Here is a 14,352-nt window from a genome sequence, read left to right as displayed (position 1 = left end):
CGCGGCGCACGAGGGCCCCACGGATTAAACAACCCCAGCTACCGCGGCGACCGCCGGTTAGGCAGCAGACGGCTCGGAGAGCGTGCTGCGTGCGCGCCCGTGGGGGGAGTTGAGCCGCGCTTTTGGGGTCCGCGAGGGAAGCCGACGACGGCGGGGCCTTTTGGCGGGTGCCGCTGCCCAGTGCCCACCACACAAACCTCAATAGCGAAATTACAGCTTCTCCAGAGGACCAAGGACAGAGAAAAGACACTCCCCACCCCCCCGCCGCACTGCTGCCCGCCTCCACTCTCCACTCCCCTCTTCTCCTCCGCCGCCGCCCCACAGCCACAGCAGCAGCTGCCGGGAACCAAACCCATCCACCCCTAGCAAGCTAGGGTTAGGGTTCCGCCGCCGCTGCCGTCTTCCCCAGGGCTCCTCCTGCCGTGCCGGCCCCCCATTGCATTCCCCTGCAAGCCCCCATTATTATTCTTTCTTTCTTCCACCCATTCCTTCCCTTCCCTCTCCACCCTGCTGCTCCAGTGCGGTGCTGCTGGTGAGCGGTGGCTCCCGCCCGGTCTCGTTGCAAGGTAACCGCACTACCCCCCTGCTCTTCTTGCTTGCATTCGCGTCCGCGTCCGCATTGCATCTGGAGACCGGAGTGCTCTTCCGTGTTTGATGTTTGGACGCATTCGCCGTGCGAGTGGTACTACTAAAAGTGCGCGTCCTTTCGAGCTGCGTTTTAATGGATGGTTCCGCCCGCGGTTGGTGGCTGTTTCAGCGGCCAAAGCCACCACTTTTACCGCCGTGCTTGTTGAGGGATTAATAAAGCTGTGGGTTTTTTCTGCTCAACTCAAAGATGATTTTTATTTTGTCAGAAACAAAGTCGTTTTTTTTTGTCTATTTATGCTACATTTTTTGTTTTTTCTTTCTTTGAGGATTTAATATGCTAGTTTTTTTTTTACTGCCGGGCCTCTTCTCTGAGCTCAAAGATTCGGTCTATCAGGGGGTTTGTTCAAGCTGGAATCTGTGCGTGAGTTGATATTTTGGTGCTCGTTTCAGGTTTAAAGGAGCTGAAACGGAGAAATCTGGGGGCTTATGTCCATACTGGCTGCTGCGGAGATCAGGTGAAAGGGACAAGTGTTGTGGCTGGCCTATGAGTACCACACCAGCTCTCTGATAGCTACGCACGCTCGCTCCAACTCCAATCTCCTCCAAGAAATGCGTCAGCTGCCGCGCTCTTGAATCCTACCAGCAAGCTGCCAGCCTCCCGACCAATCCGTGGAGGAAGAAAGTGAGTGATGGGGCTTCTTGGGGGTCTCCTGGTGCTGCTCCTGCTTGCTGTCTCCCCCGCGCTCGGCCAGCTGCCTTCGCAGGACATCCTGGCGCTGCTGGCCTTCAAGAAGGGCATCACGCACGACCCCACCGGCTACATCACCGACTCCTGGAACGAGGAGTCCATCGACTTCAACGGGTGCCCGGCGTCCTGGAACGGCGTCGTGTGCAACGGCGCCAGCGTGGCGGGGGTCGTGCTCGACGGCCACGGCATCTCGGGCGTCGCCGACCTCTCCGTGTTCGCCAACCTCACATTGCTCGTGAAGCTCTCTGTGGCCAACAACAACCTCTCGGGCAGCCTCCCGAGCAATGTGGGCAGCCTGAAGAGCCTCAAGTTCATGGATGTCTCCAACAACCGGTTCTCGGGGCCGGTGCCGGAAGGTATCGGCAATCTCCGCAGCCTGCAGAACTTGTCGCTTGCTGGGAACAACTTCTCGGGGCTGCTGCCTGAGTCCATCGACGGGCTTATGTCGCTGCAGTCGCTGGATGTGAGCCGCAACTCTTTGTCTGGCCCGTTGCCTGCGACTTTGAAAGGGCTGAAGAGCTTGGTTGCGCTGAACGTGTCCTATAATGCCTTCACAAAGGGTATTCCTTCTGGGCTTGGACTCCTTGTGAACCTGCAGTCTTTGGATCTGAGCTGGAACCAGTTGGAGGGTGGAGTTGATTGGAAGTTCTTGATCGAGTCAGCTGTTGCTCATGTTGACTTCAGTGGGAACCTGCTCACCAGTACTACGCCCAAAGAGCTCAAGTTTCTAGCGGATATTTCAGAGACGGTTCTGTATCTGAACCTGAGCAACAACAAGCTGACTGGATCATTGATAGATGGTGTTGAGCTCTCTACTTTTGGGAGACTGAAGGTGCTTGATCTGAGCAACAATCAGTTATCTGGTGACCTCCCAGGCTTCAATTATGTTTATGATCTTGAAGTTTTGCGACTTGCAAACAATGCATTCACTGGATTTGTGCCCAGTGGGCTTCTCAAAGGTGATTCTCTGGTCCTAAGCGAGCTGGACCTAAGTGCTAATAACCTGACAGGTACTAACTCTACTTCACAATCGTTCTTTCAGCCCTCTTCCTTTTTGCTGAATGCCATACATCATGAAGATTATTGAGATCGATGTCTTTTCTCTGCACAATATCGAGCACAAAAGTTGCCTTGGTCAACACAACTTGTGAAAACATCAACCATTAATTCTGATATAGTACTTTGCGTTTCTGATCCTTTATCATGTCTTATTTATCCAATCTAAATGACTGTTTGACCTGCTAGTTACAAAAACAAAAGAACTGAATGATATATGTTGAGTTTGCAAGAATACAGTTTAAAGTAGTGTTAGTCCATACAACTTGTGAAAGAACTAGCCATCTTGCCTATTGGTTGGCTTTAAAGTAGTGTTAGTCCATACAACTTGTGAAAAAAATATCAAGCATAAATTCTCATCTAGCACCGTGTATTGTTGTATACAAATGATGATTTGAATTGCTGATTACCCAATAATATGAACTGAATGCTATGTGCTTGAGTCTGCACCAGTTAGCTATTCTGTTTTGCCCCTTAGGTAAGTTCTATATAGAGCTTTCATTCAGTATAGATTTTTTTTTGGGTGCAAATGTGTACTCATAATGTTCCCTACTGTGCCATTGCCTAAAATTTATTAATTTTGTCCAGTGCAACTAATGTGTTGGTCCTCGTTCAAAAATTCGCTGATAACAAACTTGATATGGTAGTTATACATGCAGAGAGGCTGACTGGTTAATGCAGTAGCTTGAGTTAGCATTTATAAAGGAAAGGAGATAAAACAACAGCCAACACAAATAAAAAAAATTCTATGAAGTGGAAACAAGTACTGGATTTGTGGGCATGTATCGTGATGGCAAGATTTCTCAATGATAGAAGCAGATAATGCAGCGGGCACAATATACTAAAAACTCGACCTGCGGGGGGTTATGACGGCCCCCGGGTTTCCCTTTTAAGAAGATCTTCTCACACAGATCGAGAAAACCCCCGAACCCCCGCCCCATCCTGACGCAGGAGGTGCCGTCACCCTATGAGAACCGGGCCGGGGCCTTCCACTGCGCTTTGGCACATGGGGACGGGCGAGGGGATTTTTTTAACCTCAGCCTGAAATCCGCTCCCACTGGGAGTCGAACCCAGGACCTGAGGAGTGCCGTTGGGTCACCTAACCGTTTGAGCTAGGCGCCCTTTGGCAAGGGCACAATATACTAATGTCACGTCCAGTTAAACTGCACCATGAATTTCTGTTTTGTTACGGCATAAGTAATATGTAAATGTGAGATGTAATTGTTTTATTTACCCTCTTTTGTACTAATTGATTAGAGTTGCAATGCAATGCATCTCCACCATTCTTGTTATTAGTACCTTACAGTACTCTAAGCTTCTCAAAATTAGTACCCTGCCTGGCCTACAGAGTAAAGAACTAGGACATCTTGCCATGTGGTTGGCTTTAAATGTTGTGGACTCCTTTCTGATACAATAAGCAACAAGACTAGCAGCTCCAGCTGTATAAACTATGATTGAATTGAACCAGTGCATTTCATGCTATGGTAATGATACCTGAGGTCACACGAATCATTGGCTTCCTTTGAGTAAAAGTAATGGCTAGCCCCCAGAATCAGTACATTAGCAAATACTGTTAAGTGTGCTAATGCATTCACAGTGTTTGCATATTTCCTTTCCTATGATGGCATTCTCTATGATGATAGTATGAGAACCACTCATTTCTTATCTTTTGTACTAATTGTATTTACTTTATTACGCAGGGCATATCAATATGATCACATCAACTACTTTGCAAGTCCTTAACCTGTCCTCGAATGCTCTTTTTGGGGATCTTCCATTGCTTGCTGGGAGCTGCACTGTGTTAGATCTTTCAAACAACAAGTTCAGAGGAAATTTGTCAGTTATTGCCAAATGGGCCAGCGATTTGGAATATGTTGACCTTAGTCAGAACAACCTAACTGGTACAATTCCTGATGTGAGCTCACAGTTCCTTCGTCTAAACTACCTCAATCTTTCCCGCAATGCTCTATCTGAGACCATCCCTGAAGCTATTGTTCAGTACCCCAAACTTACTGTGCTTGACCTAAGCTCCAATCAGTTGCGTGGTCCTATGCCTGCTGATTTGCTAACTTCGTCCATGCTGCAAGAACTCTACATTCAAGATAACATGCTTTCTGGTGTCCTATCCTTTCCTGGTTCGCCATCCAAAAATTTGAGTCTTCAAGTGCTTGATATTTCTGGGAATCACTTCAATGGAAGCCTCCCTGATGATATTGCCTCCTTATCTAGCCTTCGAGTCCTTGACGTTTCAACAAACAATTTCTCTGGTCCATTACCTGCCACTGTGAGTAAGCTTGGGGCTCTTACTGATATTGATATATCAACGAATCAGTTCACTGGGCCATTGCCTGAGGATCTTCCAGATAACCTCCTATCCTTCAATGCATCCTATAATGACCTTTCTGGTGTTGTGCCAGAGAACTTGAGGAAGTTTCCAGAATCTTCTTTCCATCCTGGGAACTCAAAATTGGAGTATCCTGCTGGCTCGTCTGGATCTGGCAATTCCCCATCTGGGTCAGGAGGTGGAAAATCACTCAGTACAGGTGCTAAAGTAGCAATTGTAGCAGCTAGCATTGTTGTTCTTGTCATCCTTATACTTATTGCTATTGTATGCCACTACAAGCGAATCTCACGGCAGTTTCCTAGCTCTGAAAAGGTTTCAGACAAGAGCCTCCACAGGGCTACTAAAGACAGTGCTGTTATGAAAGGAAAAGACAACAAAGGTGGTTTGGTCTCAGCTGATGAGCTTGTTACTCCTCGAAAAGGCTCTACATCTGAAGCACTTAGCCAAGAAGAGAAGTCAGCCACAGGGGGCTTTTCACCGTCTAAGGGCAGCCGCTTCTCTTGGTCACCAGATTCCGGAGAGGCATATGGTCAGGAAGGATTGGCGCGGTTGGATGTGAGATCACCTGACAGGCTAGCAGGGGAGTTGCATTTCCTGGACGAAACAATCACACTAACGCCAGAGGAACTTTCAAGGGCACCAGCTGAAGTTCTAGGCAGGAGCAGCCATGGGACTTCATACAGGGCGACACTGGAGAATGGTGTGTTCCTGACTGTGAAATGGCTGAGGGAAGGTATTGCAAGGCCCAAGAAAGAGTTTGCAAAGGAGGCCAAGAAATTTGCTAACATCCGGCATCCAAATGTGGTTGGTTTACGTGGCTACTACTGGGGCCCAACCCCACATGAGAAGCTGATCTTGTCAGATTATGTTGCGCCAGGAAGTCTTGCAAGCTTCTTATATGGTAATGCCATCATCTACTACTGATTACTTGTTTCTGCAGATGCCTTGGATCCTACTAACGGTTCTTGCATACTTCATGTGCATGTCACACTAGTAGTTTCCTCTTACTCATAGACACAGAAAAATTCAGTCACCTACTCTGCTGAGATGGTTCTCTGATTGCACAGATCGACCAGGAAGAAGAGGTCCTCCACTGACCTGGGCACAGCGGCTGAAGATCGCGGTCGACGTCGCACGGGGCCTGAACTACCTCCATTTTGACCGCGCAATGCCCCACGGAAACCTCAAGGCCACCAACATCCTGCTGGACGGCCTTGACCTCAACGCCCGTGTAGCTGACTACTGCCTGCACCGGCTGATGACACAGGCCGGCGTCGTGGAGCAAATCCTGGACCTGGGCGTGCTGGGCTACCGTGCCCCAGAGCTGGTGGCCTCCAAGAAACCGTCTCCCTCGTTCAAGTCCGACGTGTACGCCTTTGGCGTTGTGCTTCTGGAGCTCCTGACGGGCAGGTGCGCCGGGGATGTCGTCTCGGGGTCTGAAGGTGGTGTTGACCTCACTGACTGGGTCCGGCTGCAGGTGGCAGAAGGACGGGGATCCGACTGCTTCGATGCGGCTATGGCCTCAGATTCTGAGAACCCACAGGCTGTGAAGGGCATGAAGGAGGCCCTGGGCATTGCACTGAGGTGCATCCGGCCGGTCTCCGAGAGACCGGGAATCAAATCTGTGTATGAGGATCTTTCGTCAATCTAGTTAGCTAGCCTCATCGCGTAGTTTTAGATTAACACTGCGTGTTAAAATGTGTGCGTGTTCTGTCTTGGACTCATAGAACTGCGTAGCAAATCCAACTGTTATTATGGCCTCACCTTGATGCCAGAAATTTGAAATGAAGTGCCTCATCGGTTGCCAAAGTGTGATGTTTCAGTGTTTTGTGCAATATCCTTTTTTGCAATGATTTTGGTACAAGTGTAGTACTCATGTGAAAGAACATTTTTTGACATGAATTCACGACTTCCTTTGGTAACTGATGATCGCATATGCGTATGTATCCGAACAATGATGTAACAATTTGCTACAAGACAGGAAGGGGGTGGGGGGGGGACATCCTATTGAAGGGAATCTTACTGTTGTTAGAGGCATGTTTAAATCACCTTTGAATTATTAGAATTTCGCTGTGGATGGGATTATAATAATCTTAGATTATGGATTATTAGTCGTCAACCCGTGCTCCATCACAAACTAGAATCTTGTGTTACATAAGTATTAAAGCTTGTGGCGCAACTAATAAAAAATGAACATTTTACTCTTTTTTCTATACATTTTTAACCCAATATCTAATCAGATACAGTGTATTCTCCATCCAGTTATGATAAATTTACTAATTACTTTGTTTTCATCATTTATATTGCACCTTCGCGAGCTTTAATACTTAAAGTCCCTTGACGTCCAGAATCTGATGTTTGCCTAGCCCAAGCAATTCTACCGTGGGCCTAGCTAGCATTCACCCGTGCCTATAGCCGTTTTCCACGTAGTTTCGCGTGTCCACGTGGGGCTCATGTCCCAAACGTCACTAGCATCGAGAAAGAGGGAGAGAGGACGGTAGATGCCTAGCCAGCATAGGGAGGAGGAAACAACAAGAGGTAGCAAAAAGCGAGGAGGGAGATGCAACTCCGATCTACTTTTGAAACATCTAGATGCAATACTTGCAACATATGTTTGAAGATAGATGAAATACTTAAAACACGTGTAAACACTTATGGAAAACGCCTAAAAACACTTGAAAACCATTGCAAACATACCAAATATCTAGATGAAACACTTGCAAACATGCGTATGAAAACACCTAGAACACTTGAACATATGCTTGCAATATGCATGTGTATGCCACATCTAGATCTACTTTTGCAACATCCAGATAAAACACTTGTGAAAGCATCTAGGCCCTTAGTTGAGTTTCGGTGATTAATGACAATGCGAGATTACTATGACTAACGTGTGTTTTGCGGATATAATTTAAGTTAGGTCATGGTAATGGCAATTGATTGGGCAATCATGGTTGTCATGCCCATATGATGGAAATCGTTTCGGTTTAAAAAGGATGGACGACAAGGTTAAGGATGGACTAGTTATAAGTGTCGTTTGATGTTGAAGAGACACTTAGAGTAGTTTATGATCTTGTTTTTTTCTTTGGCCGTACTATTAAGGGGGTATGGACTAGTAGCTTGACCTAGGTGAGTCTAGTGGGTTAGGTATGGTGCACACTTGTCAAATATAGCATTAGGTAGCTCAGGAGTAGCCCTAAGATCAATTGGAGTAAACTTCATTCACATAGCATTTCGAGTTGGAAGTGAATGGAGGATCAAATAACTGACCGGACGCTGGTCTGGTTGTGACCGGACGCTGAAGAGTGAGTCCGGTCAGTTCATTTGATCAACTAAAGCCGTATGGTTGCGATCCGACGCTGAGTGAAAAGTGACCGGACGCTGGGTGCCTGCGTCCGGTCAACTCTAGAAAGGTTCCAGAGAGGAAGTTTCCTGAGCGGACACGTCCGGTCAGTGCTGACCGGACGCTGGTCAGGATCCGGTAATTGACCGGATGCTGAACAGCGAAGTGACCAGACTCTGGGTGCCAGCGTCCGGTCAACATCAGTAAGGTTCCAGAGATCGTTTTTCTTGACCGAACGCGGGTCAGAGTCCAGTCAGAACTTAACGGCTCTTTCTGACACAGTGGCAAGGATAACTGACCAGAGCATCCGGTCACCCTGACCGGAGCGTCCGATCACCCCGCAGAGTGATGACTCAGCCTCCAAACGTTATGTTTTGAATGAGGAGGTATAAATACTTACTCTACTCGTCCAAGGGAGCTCTCTTGTCAATTTGTTCAGCGGAGAAACATCCTTGAGAGTGCAAAGGAGAACACGAGACTAGTGAGGTGATTGAGATTTGAGAATCCAAGATTAATGCCTCATTAGTGCAAAGGAGAGTAGCAAGTGTGCATCTACCCTTCTCATTAAGCTTGTCATGGTCAAGTGAGAGTTTATACTTGTTACTCTTGGTGATTGCCATCACCTAGACGGTTAGGGGTGATTGGGAGTTTTGTTATCATCCGACGAATGGATGACCCAACTCAAGTTGTGAGCGGTTGTGGACGATTTACTGCGGCGGAGTGTTGAAGAATCAGCCCGTAGAGAGCACTTGATCCTTGCACGGATCAAGGAGGAGCTACACCCTTGCGCGGGTGCTCCAACGAGGACTAGTAGGGAGTGACGACTCTCCGATACCTCGACAAAACATCGCTACGTTCCTTTCCCTCTCTTTACTTTGAGCATTTACATTCGAGCAATTTATTTCATGTCTTTATATTCCTAGAATTGTCATGCTAGAGTAGGATTATAACTTAGGGTGCTAAACTTTTATGTGGTAGAACAATAGAATCATATTCTAGGCGCAAGTGGTGAAGTGGGCTAAGTGTAGGACTTAATTATTGCAAAGAATTTAGAATTAGCCCAATTCATCCTCCTCTTGAGTATCTTGATCCTTTCAACTTGCAACATATGTCTGGAAAAGATAAAACATTTGGAACATACACTTAAAACATACATGTATAGCCATTATAACATGTTCAACATCTCAATCTACTTCTGTAACATCAATATACAACACTTGCAACATACCTCTAAAACATCTAAAATACTCAGAACATACTCTTGTAACATACGCTTTCAGTGTAGCATCTACTTGCTACTTGGATGAATGGAGGCTCGTCGACGCGGAGCTTGATGCCACAGAGTGGGGGAGATACTAGCGGCCCAGCGGGCGGGTGACTACGTAGCCCCAGCGGGACATTCTCGCGCTACTTTCCACGGTCGTCTGCACAGGTGCAGCCGGTGCGTGCGACGAGACCGCCCGAGTCACCGTTGGGTCCCACGGTCGTGGATCTCATCCGCCTTGTTTATGAGCTCTGGGAGTAGGAGTCCTGCCTCCGCACCGAGCTGCTAGAGCACAAGATCCTCAAGGACACCGTCGCCATCGTGCCATTCCTCGAGACCGACGTCACAGCTCTAGGCCAAGAATGCGCGCCTCTGCGTCCAGCTCGACGCTGCTAGGATCGGCCAGCAGCGGGTGGTTGAGATGGAGAAGGAGGTGGCGGAATCATTTTCTTTTTCTTTTAGAGAAGCCGGAAGCAAGCTTTGTATTGGGCTCCACAGGTCCACGAAGGACGCGTTCGGAGCGTGGACGCCCGAGGAGAGCATTACCGTTCTACCGTATGTCATCCTCTTTAAATAGGGAGAGATGGTGAAATTTGTAGCAATTAGCATCTACCAAGCTAGAAGCAGGTTGTTTTACTTGTTTTATGTCAATTTTTTTGTGACAATGGTCCTGTTCGCTTCGCTGGAAAAAAAACAAGCTAAAACACTATTCCGGCTGATTTGTTGTGAGAGAAAAATACTGTTCCGGTTGAAAAAATAAGCTGAAAAAGTACGGATTATAAGAGAAGCGAACATGACCAAAATTTGCTGAAATTTAGATTGAATATGAATATTTAAACCGATCATATTTAGTCTAGATCCAAAAGACGTCTAAGGACCCTACTCGCTCACTTGGTAAATTTGATGATTCAGACCTATACACTATGACCTTAGACTGTCTGCAACAACTCATGCATCACGGCATACAAACCCAAAATGCCTACTCCAACTTGCTTTATCGGTGAAAAACGCTCTCCAACAGACGACGCAAACGAGCAACCTATTTTGGGTGGGACGCAATGCACGACGCAAATAAGCGTCGCCTCTTTCATCGAACCCAAATCTCCGTGCGCTCGGGTCGCCGCCGCCGCCGTGGGGGCCATCTGCACGGACGTCGAGGTAGCTGACCGGAAGGGGAGAGGGAGCCACCCAAAGCCGCTTCTCTGCCCTCCCTGCCGTGCGAAACCAAGCACCCAAAGCCGCTCGCTAGCCCGCTGCCGCTGCCACTCACCCAGGAGCGCCGCCGCCGCCATGCGCGCCGCCCCCGTGAAGACCAGGTATGCCGCCTCCGCCATGCGCGCCGCTCGCCCAGATCCTCGCGAGGCGCGCCACCCCCTCTCGCCTAGGTGCGCTGCTGCTCGCCCAGGCCACCGCTGATCCTGGCAACCATGGCCTTGAGCTCCGCCCTCGAGCTCCACCCAGGCGCCGATCTGGTTCGCCCTCGAGCTCCACCCAGCCCCGCCGCTCGCCCAGCCGGCGCGCTCTGCTCGCTCGCTCTGCCCCCGCCGCCGCCGCCTGCTCGCTCGTGTTTTTTTTTTGTCGCTGTTGGAGAATGAAAGATCTGGGTGTGCTACCTTTTACTGTATACGACCTAAATCGTACAGTGAGTGCCCATTTCAAACTAAAAAAAAAAGTGTCCACCAGATCGAGCCTATCGCCCCGGCCAAATCGAGCTGCGGCGCAGCCACATCGGGGCTCAGTGACATCGGTCGACGGCGCGGCCACTGGCGCACGTCCACATCGAGGAGGGGGGACGTCAGGGAAGGCGGGTGGGGGTGGCTCCGAGCGCCGGCGCGCCGTGAGGGCGCAACCAGGCTGCCAGCCACAGTTGGCCAAGTTCCAGCGGCTCCTGCGCCGCTGGTTGCCGCAGCCTGCAACAGTAGCGCAAGCACAGGCGGAGGAGGATAGCTGGCCAGCAGCTCTTGGCCTCCTGCGCTGCAGGACAACAGCACACCACGCCCAGCCACAACAAGCTAGCAATCAGCAGGTTGTTCACTTGTTCGTTGTTCCCAACTTCTAAATATGCAACGTTGAATGTTTTTTCAGTTTCCAATTTTTCAACAGTTCTCAGTTGTTTGTGCCTATGTAGCAGACTAGCAGTAGCTACTTGGTTGTTTTACTTGGCTTTTTAGCAATTAACAAGCAGGTTGAAAGGGCCTTCTCAGCTACCTCCAGAAAGCAGGAGTGATATGTTATGAACCAATTGTTAATTTGTTTACTGATTGATGGTATACTTAGGTTCAGACCACGTGCTAACTTTGATAAAGATAGAGAGGTGAGGATGAACCAAATCATATTAGGCATTTATTTTCTATCTCCTTTTGTTTTTACCAAGTTCATTGTATAATTAAGCATGGAATTTATATATCTACTAAATTATGCATTTTATCCTTAGATTTGTGATTATTCAGGCGCTTAGATAATGGCGCTACGTGGGCTGGGTTTGGATTGTTTAGGCGCTTAGATAATGGCCCTAGACGTCATGATTCACTAGGTACCAGACTACCACTGCTAATGTTTGGGGATATAGTCAGTAGGAATTGCAATCAAAGTGTGCAGAATGACTTACACCGACCGGGAATATAGTAGGTAAGATTTGCCCCCATTTTGATTAGTTTAGTTGTCTGCCCAATTGTTCAAATTAAGTAATGAACTTGTTTTAAATGAAGAGTTGACCTGTGAAACCTATTTATCTTTTCAGCATGGAGATAAAGGCATCTCATCGGATTGGTGCTAAAGTTATGTATAACAAGGCACAAGCATCACACATAGAGATGCACCCAAATGCTCTGAATCCTCAATACCAGCAAGAAGCGATGAATCGAGTTGATTATCCCATCGATAGCTAACAAAAAACCCCTTAAATTCCCAACTCTATAGAGGCCAGACATCTTCTTGGCATAGATTGAACCGAGTTCTTCCATCCTCCTATTGGTCACAGGCTCAGGACCACCGTGCCAGCAGCTCTTGTTCTTCAGGAGGTCCTCGCTAGTCGCTACCACGCATGGTACGCAAATCAACATCATCATCCATTGTTGCTGACCTCTTCCTTCGTTTGTTACCTTTATGCATATTGAGTTCCTTGTCGACAACCTCTCCATTTCATTTTCCTCAGAAGCTCTTTCTCAGGACGATGGTAAAGGGGAGGAGGTCCAAGAGACGGAGGTCCCCGGCGGCCAGCCTCACCGATGACCTTGTCGTCGAGATCCTCTGCCACCTCCCAGCCAGATCAGTCTGCCGCTTCAAGTGCGTGTCCACGACCTGGCGAGACCTCATCTCTGCTCACAACAGAAAACTCCCCCAGACCCTGGCCGGCATCTTTACCATGCACGACGCCGAGAACATGATGGGGTCAGTTCCACATTTCATCAATGTTTTGGGTAGAGACTGCCCATTGGTCTCCCCTTGGTTCGACTTCCTGCCAGCAAACCAGATATATCTTCTGGACTGCTGCAATGGACTCGTCCTTTGCAGCTACTGGCCTACCATCCATGACTGCCACTTATTTGTGTGTAATCCTGCCACGAAGAAGTGGGTTGAATTGCCAGATTCCAACCTAGGAAACAGGCCTAGGGGTTTATGTCTTGGTTTTAATCCCACGGTGTCACCCCACTTCTATGTGTTTGAGTTCTCTCATGACTACGACGATGACTTCTCCTTACTGGGATATGGAGTGCAGGTGTATTCATCTGAGACAGGACAATGGGTTCGTAAGGGGGACAATGGCATTAGCTTTTTTGCTCATTACTATTCGCATGTCTTTCTGAATAATGGATGTGTTCATTATCTCACCAATGATCCTGCTATAGCTGTGGTGGACACTCAGGGGAAAGCATGCTGGAGCATACCTGTCCCTGATAACAGGGAATATGGTTTCATTCAGCAGTCTCAGGGTCGACTGTATTATGCCAATTTTGAGGCAGATGATGAAGATCAGGTGGTTCGATTTGTAGTTTATGTTCTTGAGGACTATGACAACCAACGATGGACATTGAAGCATACAGCTGAGGCTTTTGATGTACTTGGACAAGAAAGTCATAATCTTGCACGGGACTTTGAGTGGGTTGCAATTCACCCGGACTGCAACATGATCTTCTACACTGTTGGGTGGGATAAAACACTAATGTCCTATGATATGGATCGTCGGCAGGTCCATGTGATCTGCACTCTTGGACAGGACACTCGGGAGGTATATTTGCCGTATGTGCCGTTGTTTTCAGAGTTACAAGCTTTGCACATGTGACAATAATATATGATTGGTCCATTTATGTATGACAAGAGGAATTTCAATAGGATTTCGATAGTTATTATTTCTATGTATCGCGTGACTGCCCTGCTTTTGCTTATGGAGCAATATTGGTTCATTCTGGAGCGAACTTGGCTTCCTAGTTGCTCCAAGAACTGTTATATTCAATTTTTAATGATTAATGTACATTTTGCTTTAACTTCTTGTCTTTTCTTTATCTCAATGGCTCTAGACATACGTAGATCCATGTCTTCCTGTAGTATTTGAGCAATCATTCTAGGATATATTTAGTCTACAAACTACATATCTAATATGAATCGTCACTTGTTTGCTAATAATGTGATGTGAGATCAACACATATTCTGTACTTCTTGATAGACTTTAAATGAAGACAAGTTCACTTCATCTCTTCCTGATGTATCCAACATGAGCTCAGGCTGCACCATTCTTTAGAAGTAGCTTCTGTCCCATGAGCCCTCTTTTTTTCTTAGTACATGTGAGGACTGCCCTGTTCAAGATGAAACTTTGGAGACCCTGGAGTGTAAAGTAAAAAAATGTTATAAGTCGTTTTTGTATGAAAGGACAAATAACTTTCTGTCCAAAATATTAGATGAACATTTGACCATTCAACGTTGGCAGAATATTCTGCAATGCTGAGTGAACACTTCATCGTACCTTTGTTCTGATCATTGATCAAACGGTCAAACCTACTCATGGAGAAAAG

The 14,352-nt window shown here is 47.5% G+C and overlaps 2 protein-coding genes across 8 annotated transcripts; both read left to right on the top strand.

Moving 5' to 3' along the window:
- Nucleotides 1–220: 220 nt before the first annotated feature.
- Nucleotides 221–6,660, top strand: LOC136550880 (LRR receptor-like serine/threonine-protein kinase GHR1). 3 transcript variants are annotated; one of them, XM_066542469.1, is made up of 5 exons: nt 221–566; nt 1,039–2,346; nt 4,093–5,637; nt 5,804–6,146; nt 6,214–6,660. In XM_066542469.1, the coding sequence occupies exons 2-5, from the start codon at nt 1,278–1,280 to the stop codon at nt 6,284–6,286; spliced, it is 3,030 nt and encodes a 1,009-aa protein (XP_066398566.1). In that variant the 5' UTR covers nt 221–566; nt 1,039–1,277; the 3' UTR covers nt 6,287–6,660. The 3 variants fall into 3 exon arrangements, with proteins under 3 accessions (XP_066398566.1, XP_066398564.1, XP_066398565.1); XM_066542467.1 differs by having other exon boundaries at nt 5,804–6,660; XM_066542468.1 differs by lacking the exon at nt 221–566 and adding an exon at nt 656–809 and having other exon boundaries at nt 5,804–6,660.
- A 4,367-nt stretch (nt 6,661–11,027) lies between these two features.
- On the top strand, nt 11,028–13,796 carry LOC136550878 (F-box protein At5g07610-like). Of its 5 annotated transcripts, none has more exons than XM_066542463.1 (3): nt 11,028–11,369; nt 11,529–11,657; nt 12,084–13,796. In XM_066542463.1, the coding sequence occupies exon 3, from the start codon at nt 12,387–12,389 to the stop codon at nt 13,623–13,625; it is 1,239 nt and encodes a 412-aa protein (XP_066398560.1). In that variant the 5' UTR covers nt 11,028–11,369; nt 11,529–11,657; nt 12,084–12,386; the 3' UTR covers nt 13,626–13,796. The 5 variants fall into 5 exon arrangements, with proteins under 5 accessions (XP_066398560.1, XP_066398563.1, XP_066398562.1 ...); XM_066542466.1 differs by lacking the exon at nt 11,529–11,657 and having other exon boundaries at nt 12,084–12,389; nt 12,512–13,795; XM_066542465.1 differs by lacking the exon at nt 11,529–11,657 and having other exon boundaries at nt 12,084–12,389; nt 12,498–13,794.
- The last annotated feature ends 556 nt before the right edge of the window (nt 13,797–14,352 follow it).

This window comes from Miscanthus floridulus, chromosome 4, assembly GCF_019320115.1.
Source record: "Miscanthus floridulus cultivar M001 chromosome 4, ASM1932011v1, whole genome shotgun sequence".
NCBI classification, from domain to species: Eukaryota; Viridiplantae; Streptophyta; class Magnoliopsida; order Poales; family Poaceae; genus Miscanthus; species Miscanthus floridulus.
This window is presented reverse-complemented; position numbering and strand designations above follow the sequence as displayed.

Excerpts from the sequence above, each read along its gene's own strand:
- LOC136550880 (XM_066542467.1), top strand. The coding sequence starts at position 1,278 with ATGGGGCTTCTTGGGGGTCTCCTGGTGCTGCTCCTGCTTGCTGTCTCC. Across the intron at positions 2,347-4,092 it reads AAGTGCTAATAACCTGACAG|GGCATATCAATATGATCACA; the intron begins GTACTAACTCTA and ends TTTATTACGCAG. Across the intron at positions 5,638-5,803 it reads TCTTGCAAGCTTCTTATATG|ATCGACCAGGAAGAAGAGGT; the intron begins GTAATGCCATCA and ends CTGATTGCACAG.
- LOC136550878 (XM_066542462.1), top strand. The coding sequence starts at position 12,387 with ATGGTACGCAAATCAACATCATCATCCATTGTTGCTGACCTCTTCCTT.